The following is a 20416-nucleotide window of genomic DNA, read 5'->3' as shown; positions in this document are numbered from 1 at the left end:
ACGGGAGAGAGAGCGCCCTCACCTTTTTATAGATGTACTGCAGCAGGGGGCGCCCCGCCTCCTCCGCCGAGTCGTCCTCCGAGTCCTGGGTGTGTCGGAAGTAGGTCTGGGCGTAGACGTAGTAGAGGCCGGGACGCGGGACCACAAGCTCGCCGTCCACCAGCTGGACGTCCTGGAGGAAGGCCAGCCCCTTCTGACCTTCCCACCAGGTGATCTTCTGCCCTTGAAGTCGCCGGCCGGCCGTGCTTGCAGCTGCCAGGAAACATGTCAACAACCACTTGGCTCCACAAGGGGCGCTAATGAGCCAACGCAGGTAGACATCCTGCAGTTTTACATCAAGTGTAGTGTAGAAGAAGACAGAGCAGGGGTCACCAACGCGGGCACCAGGTCGCCCGTAAGGACCAGATGAGCCGCCCGCTGGCCTGTTCTAAAAATAGCTCAAATAGCAGCACTTACCAGTGAGCTGCCTCTATTTTTTTAATTTAATTTATTTACTAGCAAGCTGGTCTCGCTTTGCTGGACATTTTTAATTCTAAGAGAGACAAAACTCAAATAGAATTTGAAAATCCAAAAAATATTTTAAAGATTTAGTCCTCACTTGTTTAAATAAATTAATTTATTATTTTACTTTGCTTCTTATAACTTTCAGAAAGACAATTTTAGAGAAAAAATACAACCTTAAAAATGACCCCGCCTTCCGCCCGATGGTAGCTGAGATAGGCGCCAGCGCCCCCCGCGACCCCAAAAAGGGAATAAGCGGTAGAAAATGGATGGAAATGGATGGATTTTTAAACACATACGTTTTACCTTTTAAATTCCTTCCTCTTCTTTCCTGACAATTTAAATCAATGTTCAAGTAAATTTGTTTGTTTTATTGTAAAGAATAATAAAATACATTTTAATTTAATTCTTCATTTTAGCTTCTGTTTTTTTGACAAAGAATGTTTGTGAAATATTTCTTCAAAAATTATCATAATTAAAACAAAAAAAAAACATTCTGTAAAATCTAGAAAATCTGTAAAATCAAATTTAAATCTTATTTTAAAGTATTTTGAATTTCTTTAAAAAAAATTTGTTCAGGAAAATCTAGAAGAAATAATAATTTGTCTTTGTTAGAAATATAGCTTGGTCCAGTTTGTTATATATTCTAACAAAGTGCAGATTGGATTTTAACCTATTTAAAACATGTCATCAAAATTCTAAAATTAATCTTAATCAGGAAAAATGACTAACTTTTTTAAATTTTTTCAAAAAGATTCAAATGAGCTAGTTTTTCTGTTCTTTTTATCGGTTGAATTTTGAATTTTAAAGAGTCGAAATTGAAGATAAACTATGTTTCAAAAGTTAATTTTAATTTTTTTCCTGTTTTCTCCTCTTTTAAACCGTTCAATTAAGTGTTTTTTTTCATCATTTATTCTCTACAAAAAACCTTCCGTAAAAGGAAAAAAAATTTACGACGGAATGACGGACAGAAATAACCATTTTTATATACATATAGATTTACTTATTAAAGGTAAACTGAGCAAATTGGCTATTTCTGGCAATGTATTTAAGTGTGTATCAAACTGGTAGCCCTTCGTACCCAAGAAGCAGCTCTTGCGTTCAAAAAGGTTGGTGACCCCTGAGATAAAATATAGCAGAAGAAGAAATGAGCATCTGGACCTCACCTCCTGACTCCAGCTCGGGGACAAAGCTCCCCGTGACGTGGGCGGCGACTTGAGGCCGAGGTGATGTCCTGTCCTCTGCCGCCAGCGAAGGCAGGACCCGGGACACTTCGTCTGGACAGGAAGTGGACGGTGAGTCCCAAGGTTGAGGTTAAAAACGTGTTGAGGGGTCTTACCTCGGACTGCCGAAGAGATCTGCTTCTGGTAGCGCTGGGACAAGGACTGCAGCAGGACCAGAAGCACACATGAGTACAAGCACACTAACAATCATGCAAACAATGCTACTAGAGTAGGGAAGTGATTCTGGGTGAATTATTTTGCAATGCAGTCTGCTGAAAATGATAGAAAAGCGCCACTCGACATAAAAACCGGTCAAAGTTGGAATTACCACAAATTTTTTTTTAAAAATTAACGCTCGAGAGCTAACCCATGTCACGTTTCATGTGTCAAGTTAAGCGCAATGAATCAAGGAATGTGCTGATATGAATCCCCTTCCTAATGTAAACTTTTTGACTTGGGGGCCGCATTGGGATACATTTTTTTGCTCTGGGCCGAAAGTCGATTGTATGTAAAGTAACAGTCAGAGAGACACAAACACACACATATATATATATATATATATATATATATATGTATATATATATATACCCAAACACACAGGACTGTATCAGAAAATTAGAATATTGTGATAAAGTCCTTTATTTTCTGTAATGCAACTAAAAACATGAAAATGTCATACATTCTGGATTCATTACACAACTGAAATATTGCAAGCCTTTTATTATTTTAATATTGCGGATTATGGCAAACAGTTTAAGAAAACTCAAAAATCCTATCTCAAAAAATTTGAATATTTCTTCAGACCAAGTAAAAAAAAAAAATTTATAAAAGCAAAACATAATCAAACATTTGAAAATACACATACATATATAGATACATTTATATATATACACACATACACCTATATACTTACATAACTATATATATACATACTTATGTATATAAACTTTTATATATATATGTACTTATATATACATACTTATATATATATACTTTTATTTATATACACAAATATACTTTATATATATACATATAAATAAACATACATAGATAAATATATATACATACATTCATATAAATGTATACACATATATGTGTACATATATATATACATATACATATATATACATACATATATATACACACACATCAAATCAACTTGATTTATATACAAATATACACATACATGTACACATACGTATATATACATATATATATATACACATACAAATATATACTGTATATACACACTTAAACATATATATTCATATATATATATAGTATATGAACATATATATACACATAAACACATATATACATGTATATACATACATGTGTATACAAACATACATGTACACACGTATATATACATACATATACATACATACATGTATATATACATACGTACATATAGAAGTATAAACAAATACATATATGTATGTGTATATATATACACATGTACATACATATATATACATACATACATAGACATACATACATGAACATACATGTGTACATATATACATACATACATAGATGTGTATATATACATACATATAAACACATATATATAAACATACATACATATACACACACATGTATGTATACATACATACATGTGTATATATACACATACGTATACACACACGTATATATACATACAAATACACACATTTATACATACATTTAAACACATGTATATATAATTACATACATATACATACGTACGTACATATACATGTATATACATATACAAACATGTGCGTATGTATATATACATATATAGAAATGTATATATACATACATATACATAAACATACTTATATACACACATATGTATACACATACATTTTTATATAAATATATATACACACATACATACTTATATACATATAAATATACACATACATATATATATATAGAAATGTATATATATACACACATACATTTATATACGTACATACCTATATATATACATATTTATTTATATATACTTTTATATATATTTATATATATACATACTTATATATATACTTTAATTTATATATACATTTATATATTTATATATGTATATATACACACTTATATTTATTTATACATATATATACATACATACATATATATGTATGCATACATATATATAAATATATACATACATATATATACACATACATATATATACAAACATGTATACAGATACATATATACTCATACAACTGTATATATACATACATACATATATATATATATACATACATATATTATACATACATATATCAAATCAACTTTATTTATATATATACAAATACATGTACAGAAACGTATATATACACATACATATATACATACGTATATATATACACATTTATATATATATATATATATATATATATATATATATACACACACACACGTTGATATATATACATATACATTTACATACACATTTATATATATACACACAGTATATACACATATATACAGACATTTACATATATACATAAATTTATATATATATATATATACACACATACACCTATATACTTACATACCTATATATATACATATATATATTTATATATATGTATATATACATACATATACACACGTGTATATATACATACATATACACACATGTATAAATAAATACATATACACATATGTATATATACATACATACATATCCACGCATGTATATATACATCCCTAAATACATACACATACATGCATGTATATATATATATACATACATACACATACATGGGTACATACATACATGTGTATGTATAAATACATATACACACATGTATACAGTATATACATACATACATACATTTGTATATATACATACATATACACACATGTATACATACATACATATACATATATGTATATATATATATACATACATACATATACACATGTATAAATACATACAAACATAAATACATACATATCCACGCATGTATATATACATACCTATTTACATGTACATACATACATGTATATATACATACGTACATATACATGTATATACAAATACTACATGTATGTGTATATACACACATGTACATAAATGTATGCATACATATACATGTATATATAAACATGTATATATACATACATACATGTGTATATATACACACATATAAAACATGTGTATATACATACATACATATACACACACATGTATATATACATACATACATACATGTGTATAAATACACACATATACACATATGTATATATATATATATACATACATATACACATGTATATATACATACATACATGTACATATACATAGGTACATATATATGTATATATACATACATGTATGTATGTATGTATATATACATATATATAAATGTATATATACATACATATGCATATATACACACATACATATACATGTATATATACACACATACATATACATGTATATATACACACATACATATACATGTATGTATACACATGTATATATACACGTGTATATATACATACATATATGTATACATATATATATGTATACACATACATATATATACACACACATATCAAATCAACTTTATTTATATACATATATACACATACATGTACACATACGTATATATACATATATATACACACATACATATACATGTATATATACACATGTATATATACACGTGTATATATACATACATATATGTATATATATATATATATGTATACATATATATATGTATATACACATACATATATATACACACACATATCAAATCAACTTTATTTATATACATATATACACATACATGTACACATACGTATATATACATATATATATATACACACATACATATATATATACACATACAAATCTATACTGTATATACACACTTAAACATATATATTCATATATATATATATATATATATACTATATGAACATATATATATACAAACAAACACATATATACATGTATATACATACATGTGTATATAAACATACATGTACGCACGTATATATATACATACATATACACACGTCTATACATACATACATATAGACATATTTATATACATACATACACATACATATATAAATATATACATACATGAACATATATAAATACATATACATGTATACATACATACATATACACACATACATACATATATATAAATGTATATGTACATACATACATGTGTATACATACATACATATATACACATACCTACATACATACATATATATAAATGTATATATACATACATACACATTTAAGTGTACATACATACATGTGTATATATACATGTATATATACATACCTACATATATACACTTTTATATACATAGATACATATACATGTATATATACACACATACATATCCATGTATACAAACACATGTATGTATATATACATACATACATACACATAATACTACAAATAATAATAATAATAATAATAATAATAACTAATAACTTAGATTTATAATGCGCTTTTTTAAACACTCAAAGCGCTCACAGAGAAGTGGGACTCATTCTTTCACACCTGGTGGTGGTAAGCTACATCAGTAGCCACAGCTGCCCTGGGGTAGACTGACTGAAGCGTGGCTGCCAGTTTGCGCCTACAGCCCCTCCGACCACCACCTATCATACATTCATCATTCAATCACCAGTGTGGGTGGAACCGGGGGCAAAGGGTGAAGTGTCCTGCCCAAGGACACAACGGCAGCGATTTTTTGGATGTCAATAGGTGGGAAGCGAACCTGCAGCGAACCTGCAACCCTCAGGTTTTTGGCCGCCTCACATACGTGTGTACATACACACATACATGTGTATATATACATACATACATATACACACACATGTATACATACATACATACATATACATACATAGATGTATATATACATACGTACATATACATACACACATGTATATATACATACATACATACATACATGTATATATATACATATGTTCATATACATGTATATACATATACATACATACATACATACATGTATATATATACATATACATATGTATATATACATGCATATATACATGTACACACATATACATACTTATATACATATATATGTACACATACATATAAATATATATACACACACATACAAACCTATATACATATATATATACACATACATATATATATAAATATATATATACACACACACACATAAACATATTTATATACATACACACGCAAACATATATATATATATATATATATATATATACATACACATAAATACATACTTATATATATATACACATACATACATATACACACAATGATGGTCTGGCCCAAGATGGAGGCCATGAGGTGGAGCATGCAGCAGATCGGAGAGGCGGGGCACGGCTGGAGCGACACTACAGCCATCAGAGTCAGGTGCGTACACAACACACCTGTGCTCAATCCCTGCATCTTCTGCTGCAACATAAAAAGTGCGAGGGAGGAACGATTGTGTTAGAAGTAGGAGAAGGAACACGCGACAAGAACGACCACGAGAGCGACGAGAGACACCAGACCAAGGATGAGTCCCCGCACCAGATGCAGCCGGCGTACAGCAAAAGGTGTGCCTTGACCAGCAGGAAGAGCCAGCAAGCCAGAAAGTGGTGCGACAGACTGGCCAGACAAGAGGTTTATTGGAACAATAAATAAGAGTAAAACCTGCTATGATGCGTCATGTGTCAGTCATCACTGCAACCCACACACGGATGGCAGGAAGTCCGTCACAACATACATACTTTAAATATATATATATATATATATATATATATATATATATATATATATATATATACACACACACATGGCACGTGTTGCAGCCATGAAATTCTAAGTTAATTATTATTTGCAAAAAAAAAATAAAGCTTATGAGTTTGAACATCAAATATGTTGTCTTTGTAGTGCATTCAATTGAATATGGGTTGAAAAGGATTTGCTAATCATTGTAATCTGTTTATATTTACATCTAACACAATTTCCCAACTCATATGGAAACAGGGTATGTACATACATATATATAAACATACATATATATATATATACATATATAAATACATATATACATGTATATTCATATTTACATTTAAATGCATGTATACATATACATACATAAACATACATATATACGTACATATATATATACACACAAATAGATATATATACATACACATATATACATGTACATATATACATACATACACATTCATGTGTACATACATACATACACATGTGTACATATACATACATATATACATACATATATACACACAAATAGATATATATACATACACATATATACATGTATATATATACATATATACATACATACACATTCATGTGTACATACATACATACATACATAGATATACACATATGTATAAATACATACATACATACAGTATACACATATGTATATATACATACATACATATATTTATATATACATACGTGCATATACAAGTATAAACATACATGTATGTATGTATATATATACATATATACATACATATAAATGTATATATACATACATATACATGTAAATATACACATGTATATATACATACACATGCATGTGTATATACATACATAAATACATGTGTATATATACATACATATACACACATGTAAAAATACATGTAAACATGTAAACACATGTATATATACATACATAAATACATAAATGTATATATACATACGTACATATACATACATACATGTATGTTTATATACATACATACATACATGTGTATATATACATCCATAGACACACATGCATATATACATAACTACATATATAAATACATACGTACATATAGATTTATATACATATACTTACATGTATATATACATATATACACATGTATATATACATACATATACATACATATACATACATATATGTATATGGACATACATACATGTATATATACATATGTACATATAGATGTATATACATATGCATACATGTATATATACATACGTATATGTACATATGTAAATATACAAATGTACATATACATATATACATACATATACATGTATATATACACATGTATATATACATACATACATACATACATACATATATGTGTATGTACACATACATATACAAACATGTATATATACATACATATACACATGTGTATACACATACACATGTATACATGCATACATATACATACTTACATACATATATGATACACATACATACATATAAATATATATACACACACAAATACTTATATACATATGTATACACATACATATATATGTACATATACATACACATATACATACTTATATAATACTTTTATGTATATACATATTATACATACATATATATACTTTTATTTATATATACATACTTATATATATGCACACATATCAAATCAAATCAACTTTATTTATATATGTATACATATATATATATATATATATATATATATATATATATATATATACACATACATACACACACATATATATACATTTATATATATACTTACATATATACAAATATATACAGTATATACACATACACATATATAAACACACATATAGACATACATATATACATGTATATATACATACATGCATAACACACAGACATGTGTACATACATGTTTGTATACACATACAAATACAAATGTATATATACATACATACATATACACACGTGTATACAGACATACATTTACACACATGAATCTATACATACATATACAGTACATACATATGTACATATATTTGCATATGTATGTAAATATACACATACATACATATATATAAATGTATATAAATAAATAGACATACAGGAGTACATACTTACATACACATACATGTTTACATACATACGTGTATATATACAAAATTATAAACAAACATGTATATATACATAAATACATTCATGTATATATGCATACGTACATATATACACATGTATATATACATACATACATATACATGTATATATGCACATATACATGTATATAAACATACCTACATACATACGTGTACATACAAACATACATAGATGTGTATACATACACATATATACATGTATAAATACATACATACATATAAACACATGTATATATAAATACATACACATAAATACATGTCCATATACATAATGTACATATACATGTATATATATAAACATACATGTATGTATATTTCTATACATATATACATACATACTTATATATAAATGCATATATACATGTATATCTACGCATGTATGTATACATACATGTGTACATATATACATACATGTGAATATATATACATATACACATGTATATATACATACATACGTACATATACATACATGTATACAAACACATATACACATATACACATACATACATACATACATATATATATACATACATACACATACATGTGTACATACATAGATACACATGTATACATACATATACATAAATTCATGTATGTATACATGTGTATATATACATACATATACACACATGTATATATACATACATATACACATGTAAAAAACATACAAATACACATTTATATATACATATACATACATACATAAATAAATACATTTATGTACATATATGTATAATCATATACATACATACATACATACACACACGTATATATTTATACATACACATGTATATATACATACATATATATACATACACATGTATATATGCATACATATATATAAATATATATACACACATACATACTTATATACATATATATATACACATATATACACATATATACACACATATATACACATGTAATATATACATACATATACATACATACATACATACATGTATATATACATACATAAATGTGTATATATACACAGACATATACAGACATGTATGTATACATACATAGACACATGTATACATACATACATGTGTATATATACAGACATATACACACATGTATATATACATACATATACGCAAGTAAAAAAACTACAAATAAATATTTATATATACATATACATACAAACATATACGTACATATACATGTATATACATATATATATACATACGTACATACACATGTATATATACATACATATATATAAATATACATACACACATACATACTTATATACATACACATATATACATATATATATACACAAACACATATAAATACATGTATATATATACATATATGTATATTTGTATATATATACATATATATATATGTATATATATAAGTATATATATATATGTATATATAGACACACACACACACAGACTTAAATGCATACATACTAATATGGATATATACATATATACATACTTTTATATATATATATACTTTTATATATACATACATACATGTGTATATATACAGACACATACATATATATATACATAAATATAAACATGTATATATACATACATACATGTATATATACATACATGAATGTGTATATATACACAGACATGTATATATTCATACATATACACATGTATATATGCATTAATACATGTATATATACATACATACATACATGTATATATACATACATACATATACATGTATATACATATGTATATATACATACAAACACATGTATATATAAAAACATACTTATATAAATATATATATACACATACATATATACACACATATATACATACTTATATAGATATATACATATACATAAATATACATACTCATATATACATTTTAAATACACATGTATATATACATACTTATATATATATACTTTTATGTATATACTTTTATATATAACCATATATACATTTATTTATATACATACATATATATACACATACAGATATACACATTTCAAATCAACTTTATTTATATATATATATAAATATATATATACACATATATATGTATGTACATATATATACATATATATATACATATAAATACACATAAATATATAGAGTATATACACATACATATATATATATATATACAGACACATATACATATGTACATAAATATATATACATGTATATACATACATGTATATACATACATACATTCATATACACAAAAGTATATATACATACATACATACATACATGTATGTGTGTATATATATACACACAGACATACCTACTTACACACACACACACACACACACACACACACACACACACACACACACACACACAAATATATATATATATAAATATATATATATATGCCCTTCTGTGGGCCTACCGAGGATGTCGTAGTGGTTTGTGCAGCCCTTTGAGACACTAGTGATTTCGGGCTATATAAGTAAACATCGATTGATTGATTGATTGATAGATATATAAATGTATATAAACATATATATATACACGTATATGTATATATACATACAAATACAGGTGTACATACATACATATATGTGTATATATACACGTATATATACATACGTACATATATACACATGTATATATACACACATACATATACATATGTACATATACATACATGTATATATACAGACACACATACATACATATACATATGTACATATACATACATGTATGTGTGTATATATATACACACACACACACACACACACATACCTACTTACACACACACACACATATATATATATATATATATGTTGATTGATTGATATATATAATTGATTGATTGATTGATATATATAAATATATATATACATCTATATATATGTATATATACATACACATACAGGTGTACATACATACATACATGTGTATATATACATACATGTATATATACACACATACATATACATGTATACAAAGACGTCTATATACATACACATGCATGTATGTGTGTATATATACATATACACACATTTATATACATGCATACATATATACAAGTATATAGTCATACGTACATATACATGTATATACATATACACACATGAATATATACATACATATTCACACATGTATATATACATACATACATACATACATATATACATTTATATATACATATGTGAATATAAAGTGAAGTGAATTGTATTTATATAGCGCTTTTCTCTAGTGACTCAAAGCGCCTTACATAGTGAAACCCAATATCTAAGTTACATTTAAACCAGTGTGGGTGGCACTGGGAGCAGGTGGGTAAAGTGTCTTGCCCAAGGACACAACGGCAGTGACTAGGATGGCGTAAGCGGGAATCGAACCTGCAACCCTCAAGTTGCTGGCACGGCCACTCTACCAAACGAGCTATACCGCCCGTGTGTTTATATATGTGTATACATAATGCATATATATAGATATACATAGATACATACTTACATATGTATATACATACATATACACATATATACATACACATACATATAAATATATATACACACATACATACTTATATACATACATATATACACATCCATCCATCCATCCATTTTCTACCGCTTATTCCCTTTTGGGGTCGCGGGATATACACACACACAAACACACATACATACATAAAAATACATACATATGTATACATATATTTATATAGATACATATATATATATATATATATATATATATATATATATATATATATATATATATATATACATATATATACATGGCACGTGTTGCAGCAATGAAATTCTAAGTTATTATTTGCAACAAAAAAAATGTTGTCTTTGTAGTGCATTCAATTGAATATGGGTTGAAAAGGATTTGCAAATCATTGTATTCAGTTTAAATTTACATCTGACATAATTTCCCACCTCATAAGGAAACGGGGTATGTACATATATGTATATTTATATACATATATATATATATACATACATAAATATATAAATACATACATATACACATACATATATACATGTATATTCATATATACATTTAAATACATATATACATATAAACATTCATATATACATGCATATACATATACATATGTAATATAAAAATATTTACATACATATCTATATACACATATACATACATATATACCTACACATACATACTTATATACATATATATACGCGCACACACACATATATATATACTTATATAGATATATACATATATATACATACTTATATATATATCAATTTTAGATATATACTTATACATACATACATACATATATATGCTTTTATATATATACTTTTATATATATATATACACATATACTTTCATATATATACACTTATACATATACATATATACATACACATACATACATATATACATACATATATTATACATACATATATACATATCAAATAAAATCTTTATTTATATATATACATATATATACACACACATGTATACATACATATATATATATACATATAAATATACACACACATATATACATACTTATATAGATATATACATATATACATATAAATATACACACTTTTATAAATACACATATACTTTCATATATATACACTTATATATGAATATATATAAACATACATATATACATACATACATATATATACATACATATATTATACATACATATATACACACATATCAAATCAAATCAACTTTATTTATATATATATATACATACATATATATATATATACACATACATATATATACATATAAATATACACATAAATATATATACACATAAATACATAAAGTATATACACATATATATACACACACACACATATATACATACATGTATATACATACATACATACACATACATGTGTACATACATATACACTCATGTATATACATACATAAATACATATACATACATACGTACATATACATACATGTATGTGTATATATCTACACACAAACACACATACCTACATACATACAAATATATAAATGTATATATACATATATACACATGTATATATACTTACACATACAGGAGTACATACATACATGTGTATATATACATGTATATATACATACGTACATGTATACACATGTATATATACACACACATACATATACATGTAAATATACACACATACATATACATGTATACAAACACGTATATATACATACATACTGTACATACATACATACACATGTGTACATACATACATTCATACATACATACATGTGTATATATACATACACATACACACATGTATATATACACAAATACATACATACATACATACATCTATATATACATATGTGCATATACATGTATATACATACATACATATGTATATATACATACATATACACATATATACATACACATACATATAAATATATATACACACATACATACATATACACACATGTATATATACATAAATACATACATACATGTATATACACATATGTGCATATACATGTATATACATACATGTATATATATATAAACATAAATATATACATACATACATATGTATATATACATACATATACACATATATACATACACATACATATATATACACATACATATAAATATATATACACATACATATAAATATATATACACATACATATAAATATATATACACACATACATACTTACATACATATATATATATATATACATACATATATACACGTACATATTTATATAAATATATATAAACACACACAAACACACATATACATACTTATATACATACATATACATACTTATATATACATATATATATAAATATATATGTATATATACATATATATACATCCGTTTATATTTACATCTAACATAATTTCACAACTCATATGGAAACGGGGTTTGTACATACATATATATACACATATATATATATATATATATATATATATATATATATACACATATATATACATACATATAAACATACATATATACATGTATATTCAAATATACATTTAAAAACATACATATATATGCATACATATAAACATGCATACATATAAACATACATATATATATACACACATATACATATATATACATACACATGTATTTGTATACACATATATACACATACATGTGTATATATACATACATATACACACATGTATACATACATACATATACACACATTTTGAAATACAAACATACATATACACACATGTGTATATATACATACATACATACATATACACACATGTATTGTGAAGAAGAACCTGAAAGACACCAGACCCAATAATGCAAATGAGCTTAAGTTATATGCTATTGAACCATCCTGGGCATCCATAACACCTCAGCAATGCCACAGGCCGATTGCCTCCATGTCACGCTGCATTGATGCAGTAATCCATGCGAAATGATTCCCAACCAAGTACTTAGTGCATTAATTGACATTTTCAAATGTTTAATTTTGTTTTGCTGTTATAAATCTTTTTTTTTACTTGGTCTGAGGAAATATTCTAATTTTTTGAGATAAGATTTTTGAGTTTTCTTAAGCTGTTTGCCATAATCAGCAATATTAAAACAATAAAAGGCTTGCAATATTTCAGTTGATGTGTAGTGCATCCAGAATGTATGACATTTCCATGTTTTTAGTTTCATTACAGAAAAAAAAGGACTTTTTCACAATATTCAAATTTTCTGAGACAGTCCTGTATATCTAAATATATATATATACATATATATATATACACACACACACACACACACACACACATATACATACATACATACATATATATACACATACTTATATATGTATATGTATATATACTTTTATATATACATATACTTATATAGACATATATATACTTTTATATATACATACACTTATACATACATACATATATATACATACATACAAATATATATACACACACATATCAAATCAAATCAACTTTATATACATACATACATACATACATACATACATGTATATACACATACATACATATATAGTATATACACATACATATATATACATACACACACATACATATATATATACACATGTATACATACATACATACATACATACATAGATGTGTATATATACATACATATACACACAGGTATGTATACATACATACTTATACACACATGTATATATACATACATACATACATGTATATATACATACATACATACATATATATACATGTATATCTACACATACATAAATATACATGTATATATTCATACATACATGTGTACATACATGTGTATATATACATGCATAAACACAAATGTATATATACATACATGTATATACATATACACACATGTATATATATACATACATACATGTATATATCATTACGTACATATACATGTATATACATATACACACATGTATATACATATACACACATGTATATACATATACATGTACATACATATACATATACATGTATATACATATACATACATATACATGTGTATACATATACATACATATACATGTGTATACATATACATACATGTATATATATATATACACACATACATACATACACACACACACACACACACACACACACACACATATAAGTACTTATATAGATACATATATATACACATACATACATATACATGTGTATACATATACATACATGTATATATATATATACACACATACATACATACACACACACACACACACATATAAGTACTTATATAGATACATATATATACACATACATATATATATATATATATATATATATATATATATATATATATATATATATATATATATATAAATATATATACACACACATACATACTTATATACACATATGTCACATTTGGAACACATCTTGTGCGTGTTGTGTCACCCCTGGATGCACGAGGACCAAGGACAAGCAGGAATTGCAGGTAGGAGCTGGTTTTAATACAAAAATAAAAACAAAAACTGGTACAAAAAGGACAAACGAAATAAAAATAAAAACTGGTACAAAAAGGACAAACGAAAAGTGTGCCGGACGCACGGGGAGCAAGGCTAACATTTAGCACTAAGTCAAAGTCCAAAAGACGTGCCGTCCGCATGAGAAGTTAAGACATAACTTAGCACAGCTACAAAGCTAGCAGGATAACTAAAACGTGCGTGTTGCATATTGCAAGTGACGAACCAAGAATGAACTGAGGTAGAATGCAGGCTTAAATACTCAAACAATAATTGCCATCAGGCGTGCGTGAAAAACATAGCAGTTGGGACAAATAAGAAACCATGGTAACCAAAACAGGAAGTGCACACACAAACTAAGGGATCGGAAGAGTCCAAAAATAATCAGACCACCAAAAAGGACTCAAATGACAGACTAACGATGTGATCCGGGAACCGGATCACAACATGACCACCCCATCTACGTGGCCGACGAGGAGATGGGTGCGTCATGTGAGGAGGACACCCGGGGTACGGCCACACCCATGACCGACGGGGAGGTGGATGCGCACAACGAGGAGGACGCCCAGAGTACGGCCACACCCGTGGCAGACGAGGAGGTGGATGCGCCCGACGAGGAGGACGCCCAGAGTACGGCCACACCCGTGGCAGACGAGGAGGTGGATGCGCCCGACGAGGAGGACGCCCAGAGTACGGCCACACCCGTGGCAGGCGAGGAGGTGGATGCGCCCGACGAGGAGGACGTCCAGGGTACGGCCACACCCGTGGCAGGCGAGGAGGTGGATGCGTCGGAGCTGACCTGGCAGCAGCAGACAAAAGTGCGGGGGCTGCAGCCTAAGCAGGCATTGATGCAGGAGACGACCGAGGAGCAGACGCTGCTGCCGGCCGAGGAGCAGACGCAGGTGCGCGCGTGGGCTCCAGCCTTAGAGCAGGCGCCGGTGTGGGCTCCATCCTTGGAGCAGGCGCCGGTGTGGGCTCCAGCTTTGGAGCAGGTGCCGGTGTGGGCTCCCGCTTTGGAGCAGGTGCTTGAATGTGATCCAGCCAGAGGTCGGATGCTGGAATGAGATCCAGCCTAGGGTCCGGTGCTGGCGTGGGATCCAGACCGGGGTCAGGTGCTGGTGTGTGAGCCAGCTTAAAGCCAGGACTCGGACTACGACTAAGACTAGGACTGAGATGACGACTACGACTAGGACTACTACTAGGACTATGACTAGATCTTGGACTGAGACGACGACTATAACTGGGACTTGGACTAGGAGTCAGACTAGGACTTGGACAAGGTCTTGGACTGAAACAACGACTATAACTGGGACTGTGACTAGGAGTCAGACTAGGACTTGGAGAAAGACAAGGACTAGCAGTCAAACTAGGGCTTGGGCTAGGACTCGGGCAAGGACAGACTACGACACAGACTACGACTACAACAAGAACTACGACTATGACTAGAACTAGGAATATGACTAGGGGTTAAACTAAGACTCAAACTACGACACAGACTACGACTAAGACTACAACTACTACTACGAGACATTGACTAGGACTAGCACTATGAACAGGACTGGGACTAGTACTAAGACTTGGACCAGGACTCGGACCAAACCCTGTTTCTATATGAGTTGGGAAATTGTGTTCGATGTGACTATAAACGGGATACAATGATCTGCAAATTCTTTTCAACCCATATTCAATTGAATGCACTACAAAGACAACATATTTGATGTATAAACTCATAAACTTTATTTTTTTTTGCAAATAATAATTAACTAAAAATTTCATGGCTGCAACACGTGCGAAAGTAGTTGGGAAAGGACATGTTCACCACTGTGTTACATCACCTTTTCTTTTAACAACACTCAATAAACGTTTGGGAACTGAGGAAACTAATTGTTGAAGCTTTGAAAGTGGAATTATTTCCCATTCTTGTTTTATGTAGAGCTTCAGTCTTTCAACAGTCCGGGGTCTTGTCGTATTTTACGCTTCATAATGAGCCACACATTTTTGATGGGAGACAGGTCTGGACTGCAGGCGGGCCAAGAAAGTAATCGCACTCTTTTACTACGAAACCACGCCGTTGTAACACATGGCTTGGCATTGTCCTGCTGATATAAGCAGGGGCGTCCATGATAACGTTGCTTGGATGACAACATATGTTGCTCCAAAACTTGTATGGACCATTCAGCATTAATGGTGCCTTCACAGATGTGTAAGTTACCCATGCCTTGGGCACTAATACACCCCCATACCATCACAGATGCTGGATTTTGAACTTTGCGCCTATAACAATCCGGATGGTTATTTTCCTCTTTGTTCCGGAGGACACCACGTCCACAGTTTCCAAATATAATTAGAAATGTGGACTCGTCAGACCACAGAACACTTTACCACTTTGCATCAGTCCATCTTAGAGGAGCTCGGGCCCAGCAAAGCCAGCGGCGTTCCTTGGTATTGTTGATAAATGGGGTTTGCTTTGCATAGCAGAGTTTTAACTTGCACTTACAGATGTAGTTACTGACAGTGGTTTTATGAAGTGTTTCTGAGGCCATGTGGTGATATCCTTTACACACTGATGTCGGTTTTTGATGCAGTACCGCCTGAGGGATCAAAGGTCCGTAATATCATGGCTTATGTGCAGTGATTTCTCTGAACCTTTTAATGATTTTACAGACTGTAGATGGTAAAATCCCTAAATTCCTTGCAATAGCTTGTTGAGAAATGTTGTTCTAAAACTGTTCGACAATTTGCTTACAAAGTGGTGACCCTCACCCCATCCTTGTTTGTGAATGACTTAGCATTTCATGGAAGCTGTTTTTATACCCAATCATTAGCCTGCACACCTGTGGGATGTTCCAAAGAACTGTTTGATGAGCATTTCTCAAATTTATCCGTATTTATCGCCACCTTTCCCAACTTTT

General features: G+C 28.9%; 1 protein-coding gene across 2 annotated transcripts in view; it reads right to left on the bottom strand.

Annotated features, from left to right (window-relative positions):
* The window catches only part of tnfsf10 (TNF superfamily member 10), a 45329-nt gene that overhangs the window by 6233 nt on the left and 18680 nt on the right, over positions 1-20416 (bottom strand). For both annotated transcript variants that reach the window (XR_009809765.1, XM_061921325.1), the window contains exons 3-5: positions 1841-1886; positions 1668-1778; positions 23-252 (exon numbers count right to left, since the gene is read on the bottom strand). Coding sequence is in view for 1 of the 2 variants with exons in the window: in XM_061921325.1 (XP_061777309.1) it covers positions 23-252; positions 1668-1778; positions 1841-1886 (387 nt within the window). In the remaining variant the exon portion in view is untranslated. The remainder of the gene's footprint in view (positions 1-22; positions 253-1667; positions 1779-1840; positions 1887-20416) is intronic.

This window comes from Nerophis ophidion, linkage group LG15 (genome assembly GCF_033978795.1).
Source record: "Nerophis ophidion isolate RoL-2023_Sa linkage group LG15, RoL_Noph_v1.0, whole genome shotgun sequence".
NCBI lineage: Eukaryota > Metazoa > Chordata > Actinopteri > Syngnathiformes > Syngnathidae > Nerophis > Nerophis ophidion.
This window is presented reverse-complemented; position numbering and strand designations above follow the sequence as displayed.